This window comes from Ordospora pajunii (genome assembly GCF_021821965.1).
Source record: "Ordospora pajunii strain FI-F-10 chromosome Unknown Cg_04, whole genome shotgun sequence".
Lineage (NCBI taxonomy): Eukaryota > Fungi > Microsporidia > Ordosporidae > Ordospora > Ordospora pajunii.
In genome coordinates, this window is record NW_026848121.1 from 157,573 (window position 1) to 170,144 (window position 12,572).

General features: G+C 45.0%; 9 protein-coding genes across 9 annotated transcripts; 5 read left to right on the forward strand and 4 right to left on the reverse strand.

The window, feature by feature from the left end:
• Positions 1–57: 57 nt before the first annotated feature.
• Positions 58–1,260, reverse strand: HK407_04g07680 (uncharacterized protein; the record flags this gene model as incomplete). Its single annotated transcript, XM_060420752.1, has 1 exon — positions 58–1,260. The coding sequence occupies one exon, from the start codon at positions 1,258–1,260 to the stop codon at positions 58–60; it is 1,203 nt and encodes a 400-aa protein (XP_060277117.1).
• A 49-nt stretch (positions 1,261–1,309) lies between these two features.
• On the forward strand, positions 1,310–1,828 carry HK407_04g07690 (uncharacterized protein; the record flags this gene model as incomplete). The annotated part of the gene is made up of 1 exon (XM_060420753.1): positions 1,310–1,828. One exon carries the CDS (start codon positions 1,310–1,312, stop codon positions 1,826–1,828), a length of 519 nt encoding a protein of 172 aa, XP_060277118.1.
• A 98-nt stretch (positions 1,829–1,926) lies between these two features.
• HK407_04g07700 (DNA gyrase/topoisomerase IV) lies at positions 1,927–5,652 on the reverse strand (the record flags this gene model as incomplete). Its single annotated transcript, XM_060420754.1, has 1 exon — positions 1,927–5,652. The coding sequence occupies one exon, from the start codon at positions 5,650–5,652 to the stop codon at positions 1,927–1,929; it is 3,726 nt and encodes a 1,241-aa protein (XP_060277119.1).
• Positions 5,653–5,826: 174 nt separating this feature from the next.
• HK407_04g07710 (uncharacterized protein) lies at positions 5,827–6,138 on the reverse strand (the record flags this gene model as incomplete). The annotated part of the gene is made up of 1 exon (XM_060420755.1): positions 5,827–6,138. One exon carries the CDS (start codon positions 6,136–6,138, stop codon positions 5,827–5,829), a length of 312 nt encoding a protein of 103 aa, XP_060277120.1.
• A 38-nt stretch (positions 6,139–6,176) lies between these two features.
• Positions 6,177–6,557, forward strand: HK407_04g07720 (uncharacterized protein; the record flags this gene model as incomplete). The annotated part of the gene is made up of 1 exon (XM_060420756.1): positions 6,177–6,557. The coding sequence occupies one exon, from the start codon at positions 6,177–6,179 to the stop codon at positions 6,555–6,557; it is 381 nt and encodes a 126-aa protein (XP_060277121.1).
• A 220-nt stretch (positions 6,558–6,777) lies between these two features.
• Positions 6,778–8,541, forward strand: HK407_04g07730 (lipase; the record flags this gene model as incomplete). The annotated part of the gene is made up of 1 exon (XM_060420757.1): positions 6,778–8,541. The coding sequence occupies one exon, from the start codon at positions 6,778–6,780 to the stop codon at positions 8,539–8,541; it is 1,764 nt and encodes a 587-aa protein (XP_060277122.1).
• Positions 8,542–8,736: 195 nt separating this feature from the next.
• HK407_04g07740 (proteasome regulatory complex protein) lies at positions 8,737–11,121 on the forward strand (the record flags this gene model as incomplete). The annotated part of the gene is made up of 1 exon (XM_060420758.1): positions 8,737–11,121. The coding sequence occupies one exon, from the start codon at positions 8,737–8,739 to the stop codon at positions 11,119–11,121; it is 2,385 nt and encodes a 794-aa protein (XP_060277123.1).
• On the reverse strand, positions 11,108–11,908 carry HK407_04g07750 (putative protein tyrosine phosphatase; the record flags this gene model as incomplete). Its single annotated transcript, XM_060420759.1, has 1 exon — positions 11,108–11,908. One exon carries the CDS (start codon positions 11,906–11,908, stop codon positions 11,108–11,110), a length of 801 nt encoding a protein of 266 aa, XP_060277124.1.
• A 143-nt stretch (positions 11,909–12,051) lies between these two features.
• Positions 12,052–12,543, forward strand: HK407_04g07760 (uncharacterized protein; the record flags this gene model as incomplete). The annotated part of the gene is made up of 1 exon (XM_060420760.1): positions 12,052–12,543. The coding sequence occupies one exon, from the start codon at positions 12,052–12,054 to the stop codon at positions 12,541–12,543; it is 492 nt and encodes a 163-aa protein (XP_060277125.1).
• Between the last annotated feature and the right edge of the window lie 29 nt (positions 12,544–12,572).

A 12,572-nucleotide genomic window follows, 5' to 3' on the forward strand; every position in this document is an offset into this window, starting at 1 on the left:
ATTTCGCACATCCATCTACACTGTGCACCATGCATCAATCATGGGCGCTGCATATGCTCACTGTAGTTGTCTTTCAACCTGTTCCACAAACGATTCTTGTAGCTGATCCGAACATGCTCTGAACTTGGATACATTCGACTCTGTTGGATATTTCATTAGTAGTCCTTCAACCAGTAGTGCATAAAACTCATCTGCCGGGCTTGTACAGAGGATTTTCAACGACACTTCATATGCTAGATGGAAAGAGGGCACATTGCCAATCATCTTCCTCACAATGCTTCTTTCAAACTTCCTTGCCACTATGATGCGCACAAGAACCGGTGCACTGAGAATCAGTTGATGAACCACATTCCTCAGAACACTTCTTTTCGGTTTGCTGCTCAGTATCCTCTCAATATGGATTGTCTTGACTAAAACATCCAGATTCTGCACACATCCAACAAATTGGTGCCGTCTCCTTAGAAAATACATCGATGCAGAAATATAGCTGCATAAAATCTTCTTGTCGCTTGGAATTGACAGAGGATCCTTGAGCATGCATATCCTGTTTGGATGCATGCTTCCGGCTTCAAACATCACTTCTGGATAGAAGTCAACCAATGCATGTAGATGCTCCTGAACTTGTGGAAACGACGAGCAGAGAAGCGCCTTGTGCAGTGTCTTGAATCTTACTCCAGATTTGTGCAGGTAAATAAGTCCTTCTTCATATGGCATCCTTAGTGCACGCATGAATGCATGGATCGATTGGTGCACAACACCAGCACTGCATAGGCTTTCCTGGCTCATATTCTCTACAATCATAATGCTTAGCGGAGTAATCTTTGAATACTTGATTAGCAGTGCTTTTTCAGACTCAGGAACCTTGCACAGCACATACTCAACAAACTCCTTGTCTGCATCAACAACCTTCCTATTGCTCCGCTCAAACTCTAACAGAAACTTTGCAAGAGCTGTGTATTCCCTACCACTCCATTTACTTTTATCAATGAATGGCTCCCACTGTCTTGAGTCATGGGAATACAAGCCTCTCCCAACTAGCTTGCCTACAATGTAGTTTACCATTCCGTTGCTCTGCATCAGTATCTCAAGGTGTGGTTGGCATGAGACGTCGCAGCATTCTTGATCGAAAAGCAAGCGGAGCACAAAGTTCATACACGAATTACCAGCTCGGGCAATCTTTGATATGATTTTACATGTTTGTGGATGGCTGCGCTCGCCATACATCTTCTTGATGTATTCCTTGTTCACCACAAGACGCATAAGCACAGGGTGGCAATATGCATAAGCAATTGTGCCCGAGCCCACAGGCATGAGTATGAGCATGGACAACCAGGCGATTGAAAGAATTCTTAATATGCCGAAGAATGCGAAGCTTGGTCAGAGGGAGCAGCTCGAAATAGCAAGGATGTTTGTAAACGGAATTCCGTCGGCCATGCCAATGCACAAAGTTGCAGAGCTGGCAAGGCTTTTTGTTTCTGCATGCACCAAGCGGATGTATTTGAACGAGATAAGGATGTATCTCCATGAAAACAACCGCGAGCTCTATGCTGAGTATGCAAACATGTTCTACAACAACCCGGGCGTCTTCGAGGCATTTGGAATAAAAAGTGAGCAACGAGGCGTGTTTGCTACGAACGAGGTGATCCAACCGATGAGCTTGAAGCCACACATTATTCCAAATGCAAAGAGCAGATCAACCGCCTGCAAAAGAAAGATGCGCAAAGATACACGAGATGCTGCACTTCGTAAGATCGTTAACGAAAGGAATGCCTCGTCCCAGTACAAAAAGAAAATCAACAAAATATACAACGAAATAAAGAAGGAATAGCCATTTATATATTATAAAATCATTTCATCTTTATTCAAAACCATTCGTCGATATATCCACTAGAAACGAGGCGTTGATGAATCTCACAAATAAGCATGTTATATAACGCCATACTTTTTCCAAGGCATGTCTTGATCGCTCAGCTCTTCAGCATCTTCTTCAGACTCGCTTGGCATCACCAGCATTCTTCTTGGTGTTTCATGCATTTCTGACTTTTTTAGTCTTGCCTCTTCTTTCTCTTCGGTAACACCCGTCGATAATAAAGTGCTCGGCTTCTTGGCACTTGCTTTTGACTTACACGCCTTGGACTGCTTAGGCGCCTTATCCTTATCTGCCCTAGGCTTTGCTTCAAACGACTTCGTGGCCTTTACAGAAGCTCTTGGCCTTGGCTTGCCATTCCTTGCACTCTTATTCAACTCGTTGTCATACTCCCTTGCCTCCTCCTCAACCATCTTCACATACTCTCGTTCAAAAACTTCAAGATCATCCAGCCACAGCTCCTTTTCTGTCTTCTTCATCAGACTCTCGTATTCATCAAGCTTTCTTTTGTGCTCCTCATTCAGTTTGTCTATCCTCTCCATGGTCAGGCTTAGCATAGTCATACCAAGCAAATACTCATACTCATCCATCCTCAGGTATCCTCTCGCATCAAGATCTGCAACCACTTCGCTCCTCTTCCTCTTACTGATAACCAGCACCCCTTCAACAACCTCCTTGATAAATCGCACTCTGTTCTCCAGCCTCATAAGCTCCTCCTTCATAGCCTCCAGCATGCTCTCCTTCCTCATAAAATAGTGCCTTAGCCGTACTCCATAAAACTCCTTCAGAATCTCCTCCGGGCTAGAATACTTTTTAATCCGCTGGTTCTCGTCAAAGCATACCATATTATTCGTTGTAATCGTACTGCTCAGCTTCATGCTTGCTTTCTGCTTCACCATCTTCACATCAAAATGCACACTCTTCTCCGTATGATACTCCTTAAAGTCCTTCACCACTCCTGCCTGCATCAGCGACTCAAGATACTCCTTGTAGTTCAGTGTCCATACACCAACCGGCAGCTCAGTAATCCTCATATCCATATCCCCCTCACACACCCCAGATACTACAAACTTTGCATCCCCTGCCTTCTCAATATCTCCCCTGAAGTTTCTGTAGTGCGGTATCATTTCCCTTATCTCCTCTCCCCTTATCATCCTCCTGATGTTCTCAACTATATCAATCGGGCTGAAGTTCGGAATCGACGTGCTCCACCCCGTCCCTATTCCTTCGCCTCCATTCACCAACACTATCGGAATAATAGGCACATAGAACTCAGGCTCAATCTGCAAGTTGTCGTCATTCAGATACTTCAGAATCGCATCGTCATTCTCATTGAATATCAGGCGCGTGAGCGGCGACAGCGACGTAAATATATACCTTGCACTTGCTGCATCCTTTCCTCCCTGCAGCCTGCTTCCAAACTGCCCTATCGGCAAAAGCAAATTGATGTTGTTTGATCCCACAAAGTCCTGTGCAAGATTCACTATCGTCGAGCATAACGACTGCTCCCCGTGGTGGTATGCCGACTGCTCAGAAACATACCCCACAAGCTGTGCAACCTTGATCTCACTCCGCAGCTTCCTCTTGAAGCAACTGAAAATCACCTTCCTCTGGCCAGGCTTGAGCCCATCAACAACACTTGGTATCGATCTTACATTGTCTGCCATCGAAAACAGAATCAGCTCTCTGTTCACAAAATCAGATATCGATATCTGTATCTTCGATTGGTCAAGAAACGTGCCAGGCGCATAATTAAACAGCCATGCCTTCCTTGCATCCGCCTTCTTCTTGTTAAATGCTAAGTCAATCGATTCTTTATCATCGTCAACAAGAGGCATAAACGACTTCACATGCACAGACAAGTTGCTAAAATACTGCTTTGCATCCGCACTCGTCGAGGTTCCGAGCCCTTTGTAATACTTCACATCCCATCCTTCCTCAACCCTCTTAAACTCCTCATACTCCGGCAACGTAAAAAAATCCCTCACTACTCCTCTCTTGCTTGCTCGGATAATCGGCGTAATAAACTCAAGCAGAAACCCAGAGATCTTTAGCAACGATGGATAGAAGTGGTCCATAAAGTTGATTATAAGCCCTTTGATGTGGCTTCCGTCATGGTCCTGATCCGTCATTATCATGACATGCCCATACCTCAGGCTGCTCACATCCTCATACACCTTGTTGTGCTGCAGCCCAAGAATCTTCTTTATGCTTGAGATCTCCGCATTCTCCATTATCTGCCTGTGTGATGCCTCTCGCACATTCAACATCTTTCCTCTCAATGGAAACACCCCGTATATGTCTCTCCCAACAATGCCCAGCCCTGCAACAGCCAATGTCTTTGCCGAGTCTCCTTCGGTCAAAATCAGCGTGCATTCCTTCGACCTGTTCGTCCCTGCAAGATTCGCATCCTCAAGCTTTGGAATCCCCGAAAGCCTCGATGTCTTCGTTCCATCGCTCTTCTTCAGCTGCTGGCTCTGCTTGGCCCTTGCAAACGACGTGATCCTCTCCAGAATACCAGTGCCCCTCATGATACTCTTCACAAACTCAGACATCGGCTCGCATTTAGATCCAAATGCACCAACCCTCAGAGTAAGGTTCTCCTTCGTCTGCGAATCAAACGCCGGATTCTCAATAAGGCAGTTGATAAACAAAAACATCGACGACTTCACCAAAAACGGCTTAATAACAAGACCCTTCTCCTTCTTCAGAATGCTCTCGATAATCGGCTCCACAAGTCTTTCAACAACATGGTTCACATGGCTTCCTCCCTTCGTCGTGCATATTCCATTCACAAACGAAACCTGCTGAAACTGGTCTTCGCTTGTGGTAAACGCCAACTCCCAGCGGTCGTTGATCACCTGGTGTACCACATCGGCATCTGGCGGCAGATACAGCTTCACATACGATTTGAATCCCTTGACATCAATCTTCTCCTCGTTCAGGAAGATGCTCACATTCTTCACAATTCCTCCCAGATCATACACCCTCTTCTTAAGCAAGCTGACCATGCCGTCATCCAGCCTATCCATCTTGAACCGCTTCAGGTCGGGTTTGAATGTGATCTTCGTAAAGTCCCCGCTTGTGTACCTGCTTATTTCAGGCTCTTCCTTCACTCCCATGTTGTTTCTGTACACTTGCCTGTAGTACTTCTTCACCTCCGCATCAGAAGTCTCAACAATAAACTCCTTGCTGAATATATTGCACAGCTTTGCCCCATATCCATTTCTTCCCCCCGTTACCTTCTTTTCATCATCATTGTAGTTCGAGGACGTCAGGAGATTTCCAAATATCAGCTCGGGCACATACACATTCTCCTCCTTGTGGATCCTTATGGGAATGCCTTTTCCATTGTTATACACAGATATTGTGTTTTCCTCCACATCGATCGTGACCTTGATTGTGTTCATCCTGGGATCTCTGATTTTGTTGTCGGCTGCATTCACTATTATCTCGTCAAATATCTTGTACAGCCCAGGAACATACTCAATCGTCTTCAGAGCCATCGACTTGCTGCTATCATCCCACACATACATCTGCTGGGTCTCCTTCTCCACAGATCCAATGTATGTGTCTGGTCGCAACAGGATGTGCTCGACCGGCGTTTTTTTCTGATAGGTTTCCTCGATGCTTTTCATCTGTTTTGAAGGATGTGCAAATGCCCTTTTTTGTGTATCGGGCTGAAGAGAAGAGCATATGAGTGCGGGCATAAAGCATACAACAAAGTTTACCGAATGCGGCATACAGCATGTGCATGGCAACATGAGCCGGAAGCCAGAAACCATCTCTATAAGTTTATTGGATATACATATACATCACATTAATAATGTAAAATCATAAGGCGTGCACACAGCCATATGCCGGTGAGTATCTGGTGATCTTGAACAGTTATATGCATCAGTAATGCTTTCAAAGCGATGGCAGAGAGTAATGTACAGCATCACTGTATTATTCATGTGTTATTTCAGCCCAATGTTTGAGTCAAACTGCTTGAAGAGCATTCTGAACCGCTCTCTTCTAGTCCCCGAGGCTGTTTTCTGCTTCTGTGGCTTCATGCCTGCTTGTAGATACTTGAGGCGTATGAGGTAGTGGTATATTTCGAATGCAGAGTCAGTCAAATCTGCAATCCTACGATTAGCGAATACCAGGCTGTGCATTTCATCGCACCGCCCAAGGCCACGCACCTTGAGGTACCGGATCGCCTCTGTAAAGTTTTCGAGGACCTTCTCTATGCTTTCATCCATAGCAGCAACAAGATCTATTCTGTCCATGGAGCTGGGATATGTAGAATGAAAAAAATTGCCCCGGGATGATCTTTGTACCGAACATGATTGTTGTAGTGACGAAGGGGAAGAATGCAGGCAAGAAGGCTGTGATTATAAAGCACCTTGAGGGAAAGTATGTGCTGACGGCGTGCGTTGTTAGAATTCCCAAGGAGTCTGAGGATCACGAGCCTAAATGGATGAAGAGAAGGAATGCAAAGCTCTATGTTATACTGAAGAAGTACAATATCAAGCATTTGATAGCAACAAGATACAAAGCAGACATAGGGCTGAGTGCGGCAGACTACAATGGGATTGGCGAAAGTGAGGAGACCAAGAAGGTGCTTACTGAGAGGACGAAGGATGTGATGATAAGCGCATTGAAGGAGAACAAGGCTAAGTTTCTGTTTACAACCCTGAGCTTTTAGCTATTAAACGATTCTTATTATTTGAATGTCTTAATATGTTTAAGTGCCAGTAGTTTACTGACGGTGCTTGAAAGAAGTGAATGGTTGCCGCTATTCAGGGATGGTGTTTATGCAAGAAGAATGAGTGATTTCTGGTGATGCATGGAATCAAGGCGCTTTTTGTTTTGATAGATGGGGAGTGCAAACAAATTAAGGATTGACGACCCTGAGCAGCAGTAGGATGGAGATTGACCTAAACATCACAAGCATTGAGGTATCCAAGGACACATATGACTTTCTGTTGCTGGCATATGATGATAAGGAGGTTGTTGTTGAGAAGAGCATAACAATGGTTTTCAAGAAATTCCACGACACTATAATTGGAGAAAGCAGGATCATGCTGATGAAGAAGTCGTTTCCGTGGGATGTTTGCAATGGGGTTGTTTTGCTGAGCAATTCGTTTCTGAAACACAGCGAGGAGGGATGCGAGCATACATCGGATATACTGCATGGGAGGTACTATGACAAGGTAAATAGCTACGATGTGTATAAAAGAGAGGTTGTTGGAACAGTAAGGTATTGGTTCTCAAGACGGATATGCGAAAGCAATGAGCTGTGCAGCGAGTCAAGTGGCGATGGATTTGTTAAGAAGATGTTTGAATACTTCCTGAGCGATGACAAGGCTGGAGCAATTATTAGCATCAAGAAGCTGATGGATTATATCAACAGCGGAAGCAATAGCTGTAAGATAAGTATTTTTTTTGGAGGGATTCTTGTTGAAAGATCGATGTCTGACATGAATGCAAGGTTCGCCAAGGATGTCGACCTGGTTCTTGAGAAGAATGAGGAGAGTCTTCCAAAGCTTTTTGAACCGTTCTACATTGAGAGTGCGAATAACTCGTCTGATAACTGTGGCAATGCATGCCGAAGAAGCGTGCTGTTCAAGATAAGGCTGGATGGGGATGGCGAAGATGAACCAATGCGTATGTCAAGGATTCTCTCTAGTAATGGATACACTATATGCGACATGGCGATTCTGCGTGGAATGAAGAGGCTGCTGTACTTTACGGTGTGTTCCTATGCAATTAGTTGGCCAGGAATGTTTTTGAAGCCTCAGGCACAGGTTGACAAGAGCATCCAAGGCGACCGAAGAGCTGTGCTGAGGATTCTTGCGATAGAAGATTCTGATCTGCTGAAGGTGTGCCTGGATGCATCTGAGGTGGTGCAGCATGTTGTATTCTACGACAGAGAGCACAGGAGGATGGTGGTTTCGTTCAAGGGGACGACGAATTCTGAGGATGCAATAGAAGATATAAACTGCGAATATACAAGGTTTAGTGATGGGTTTGCACATAACGGATTTCTAAGACTCTCGATGCTGTTTATCAACAACCACATTGATGCAATCAGGCAGATGCTGGAAGCGATGAGTTGCAGCAGGCTTTTGCTATCTGGGCATTCGCTTGGGGGAGCGATTTCGGTGATGACGAAGATAATTGTAGAGGAGAAGAAGCTGCTGCCTGGAGTGAATGTGGAGGCAATAGGGTTTTCTGCGCCGCCGGTTGTGTCTGAGGAGATAGCAAGCAGATACACAGACGGGATTGCGGTGATAAACTACGGAAATGATATTATTCCGAGGATGAGCTTTGGAAGCATTCTTGACCTGAAGTTCCTGTGCTGCTCGATAGGCAAAAGGTATGGGCCGTTTGATTTTGGTAAGAGCATTGAGAAGGACATTGATGTGGTAGTTGAGCACCTTGGCACAACCAAAATGCACCCAAAGCTGTACTTTGCTGGGGAGATTGTGCATTTGAAGAGGATCCGATGCTCGCTGGATGGGAATGAAAGCCCGATTGTTGTGTTTAGGATGGTGGACATGAGCTTCTTCGAGAGTATTGTTCTGATAAAGCATGCACCGAAGCACCACATGATGAGCCATATTGAAAGTGTGATTGATGAGGGGATAGAGATTCTTGAAAGAAAGCATGGCGATACTCATGGATGAAGCTATGAACAGAAGTAGAGCATTTGCATGCATTGAGGGCGTGGCGATGATATTTGGAGAGAGTTTTCTATGTGATATGTGATGGAAGACCGAAGGATGGTGCATTGTATATTGTGTATAAGATAAGATTTAAGGTGTGTTGTGCATAAAGCGTAAGGTGTATTGTGAAGAATTGCTGAAAAACAAACCCCTGAAATGGATGAAGACTTGGGGATGATAGCCAACAGGATACGAGACAGCGATGAGGAGATACAAGAGAATGCGATTGGGATGCTGCTTGGAATAGCAAAGTCGTCGCATTCGAGATCTGTGGATGTGGTGAGTTTCCAGCACCTTGCAGATAGCCTAATGATGTTTGAGGATGTGTGCAAAGGGATGAGTGGAGAGAGGCGAAGGAAGATGTGCGATATAATCAGTGCGATATGCGTTATAGATGACGAGAGGAAGCTTTTGAGGTACCGTGTGGAAGGGAATGTGATTGATCTTGAGGAGTGGGGACACTTTTATGTAAGGAAGCTTGTTGAGTGCATTCTGAATGCCAAGAGTGGGAAGATGGATTTTGTGTTTGAGGAGGCAAGGGAGGTGAGCCTGAAGTGTGTGGAGTTTCTGTTCAGGCACAATGCCGAGTTTGAAGCGATTGATTTTCTGGTAGAGATAGATTGGATTGGGCTGGTTGAGAACTATGTTGACGAGCACAATTACAGAAGGGTGGTGTTGTATCTTGAGGAGATGAGCTTGTTTGTGGATCTTGAAGCAGTCCTTGCTGGAATATATGTGAAGATGGGTGATTGTACAAGACATGTTGTATGGATGCTGAGGCATCACAGGACAAGCGATGCAATTGGTTATGTGAGGGAAATGAGCAAGGGGGAGTATAAGAAGCAGTGCCTGTATATGCTTGCAAGATGTAATCTGTACTACGACAGTGATGATGCAGAGGAAAGGTATATTATGTCGAACAGTCATGTGAGGGACTTGTATAGGAGTGTTGTGGCAGAGCTGGAGATGGACAGGCCAAGCAAGATAGAGTCTATATTGAGAGGGTTTAAGCCTGACAAGGACAGCAAGCAGCTTGCGTCTGTTGCGATGGCAAATGGGTTTATCCACATGGGATATGGGCGAGATCCGATGTTTTTGCCACAGGAAGACGACATCCGGGTTCCTCTGGATTACAAGACGATTCTTGGTGGAAACCAGTCTGAGCTGATTTGTGTGTTTGGATCGATTGGGGTGATTGAGTCGTGGAATTCCGAAAAGGTAATGGAGGTTCTACAGGAGCACATTTTCTGCGACGGATCATACAGGAAGACGGGGAGCTTGCTAGGGCTTGCACTATCTGGCAACAGAAACTTTGAAGAGTGGCCTGCGATTCTTACGCTTCTGCAAGGAAACCTGCAGCAGCAAGGATGTGCGCATATACTTGCAACACTGCTTGGGATAGAGTCGATGTATTGCGGAACAGGGTCTGAGGAAGTGCGTGAGATTCTACAGCCGCTGATGTTTTCTGATAGCAGTGAGGTTGTGTTTTTTACAGCATTTGTACTTGGCAGTGTGTTCTGTGGAAGTGCAGACGAGGAGCTTACGTCTTTGATGCTGCAGGTGTTTGTAGAAAAGAGCAAGGAGTCTGAGACACAGTTTTTCAAATTCCTGATGCTTGGGCTTGCGTTTCTGTTCTATGGCAGGAAGGATGTTGAATGCGGAGTGGTTGAGATAGATTGCCCGCTGAGCAAGCATGCAGCAGTGCTGGTCAGAGGATTCCAGCATGCATACAGTGGAGATTCCGGTGTGATTGAATCGATCCTGACAGATTCATTTACTGGCGACACAGATGCACTGCTTGAGTCGCTTGGGCTCCTGAGCTGTGCTCTTGTATCTGCGGGAGATGAGATTTCTAGTCAGTCGGTCACTGGGATAATATCATCTTCGCTACTCCTGGATTCGTCGCATCTGAGGAATGTTCTTCCGCTGTGCTACAGTGTTTTGTATCCATCCAATCCGCAGGGTCATGTTCTTGATCTGCTCGAGAAGTTCCTGAACATCGGTGAGACGAACTGTGTGATTTCCACGATACTTTCACTTGGGCTCATTGGAGCAGGCACAATGAACGGCCGAATAACGAAGATCTTTGAGCAGCAGTATTCGTACTATTATAAAGATTCAAAGATCCTTGCGATCCTTAAGATTGCACAAGGGCTCTTATCGCTTGGAAAGGGAATGCTGAGCATATCTCCGTTGCATTTTGATAAGACAACGCCTGTTTCGAAGAGTTTAATAGGATTGTTCTCAACGGTGTTTATGTTCCTCGACTCATCAAGCAGCCCTCTGGTATCTTCCCACACATATCTGTTCTTTTTGATTTGCCAGGCATGTACACAGAAATATGTTGTTTGCTCTGAAAAGATTGGGGTTCGAGTGGGGCTTCCAGTGAATACGGTTGGTATGGTTGGAGAGCCTCGAAGACTCTCGTCAATTCAGACACATACGACGCCTGTTGTGCTGAACGAAAAGATGAGGGCTGAGACTGACGATGCTGTCTGTACATCATACATTGAAGATGTGTTGGTTCTCAAGGGGAATTAAATGATGTTTGTTGTGGCTTTGGATTGGCTTTTTTTGCATCATGGTTGCGATTGTTGGCCAGAAAGACATTTCTGAGAAACTCAAGCTGAACTTTGTTGGTTACCAGATGTGCACGAAGACTTCTGAGGCATATGAATGTGCTTATGAATATGTCTAATGTGAGTGCCTCTGTCTTCTTCAAAATGTCATACATGATGAATGTCCCTGTTCTTCCTACTCCTGCAATGCAATGCACAAGGACAGTTTCGGTGCGTATTGCATCAAAGTACCTATGAAAAAAATCCATCTCATTGGGCGGCAGGACTGAAAAGTCCACCCAGTTTATGTATCTCAGCCTCCTTATCGATGTGTTTTTGATCACATACACCTCGTCAACGAATACCTCCTTGCCTTCAAGCTCAATTGTCTTTCGTTCCTGCAGCCATTCCTCATCAAAGTACTTTGCATCATTTATCAACGACACGACCAGCCTTGTGTTTGATTTCATCAGTAGGTCTATAAAGACATGTTTTTTCTCATCCAATGGATTCTGTGCAGCTATAAACAATGTTCCAGCAGTAGGAACAAATGATGCATTGACATACTCATCAAGGCAGTATCTGTCTGACACCTCGTTGCTGTAAGGCGTACATTCAGATCTATCATATTCGGTTCTTGGCAGCTTGAATGCTGCAGAAAGTGAATCCATCAGCGAAATAACATTCTCAAGCCTACCGCCTTCTATTTCGCACCTAACATATTCATGGCGCTCTGCCAGCAGTTTCTTCAGCTTCCTGTTCTCATTCATGGGTTATTACTGGGGCACTGTATTCGCTATGTGAGTATCTATTACGCACAGGCCAAGTACAGCATGAAGCAATGAACTGCCTATGATGCACTGCTTATGCACAAAAGAATTAATATGCCTCTGATTATGCACGTAATCGAGTAATGCACGAGCAGATATTCAAAACAGACCGCTATCACATAGTGGCATATATGTCCAGTCGCTCGGGACTGCCTTCTAGTAACGGCTGCATTTATTTTTCGTCTCCTGTGCGTATTAGCTTTCCAAAAGGCTTTGTTCACAAGGATGACAGCATGCTCTTCTGCAGAGTCAATGCACAGGGATGCAATACATATCTCAAGGCTGTATCAATCAAATACATCACGACCTCGTCTTCAGGATTCCGCATTCTTCGAAAGCTCTTTCCAAGCGTTTTCGATATAAGCTTCATCCGCAGAATCAATGTGCAGCACCACATCTACCAGCACAGGCAGGCAATCATCGAGTCTTCAGTCAAAATACTTGGCTGCGAGCTTGTCAAAGAAATCGATTTGTGGAACAAAATCAACTGGGCATATGGCTGCATAGATCAGCAAGACATAGCTAATGGAATTGGAGACTCCACAGACGATCACAGTTGGTATCTGAGTGACTGATCTTTTCCATCAGGTAAGCTGTCGCTACA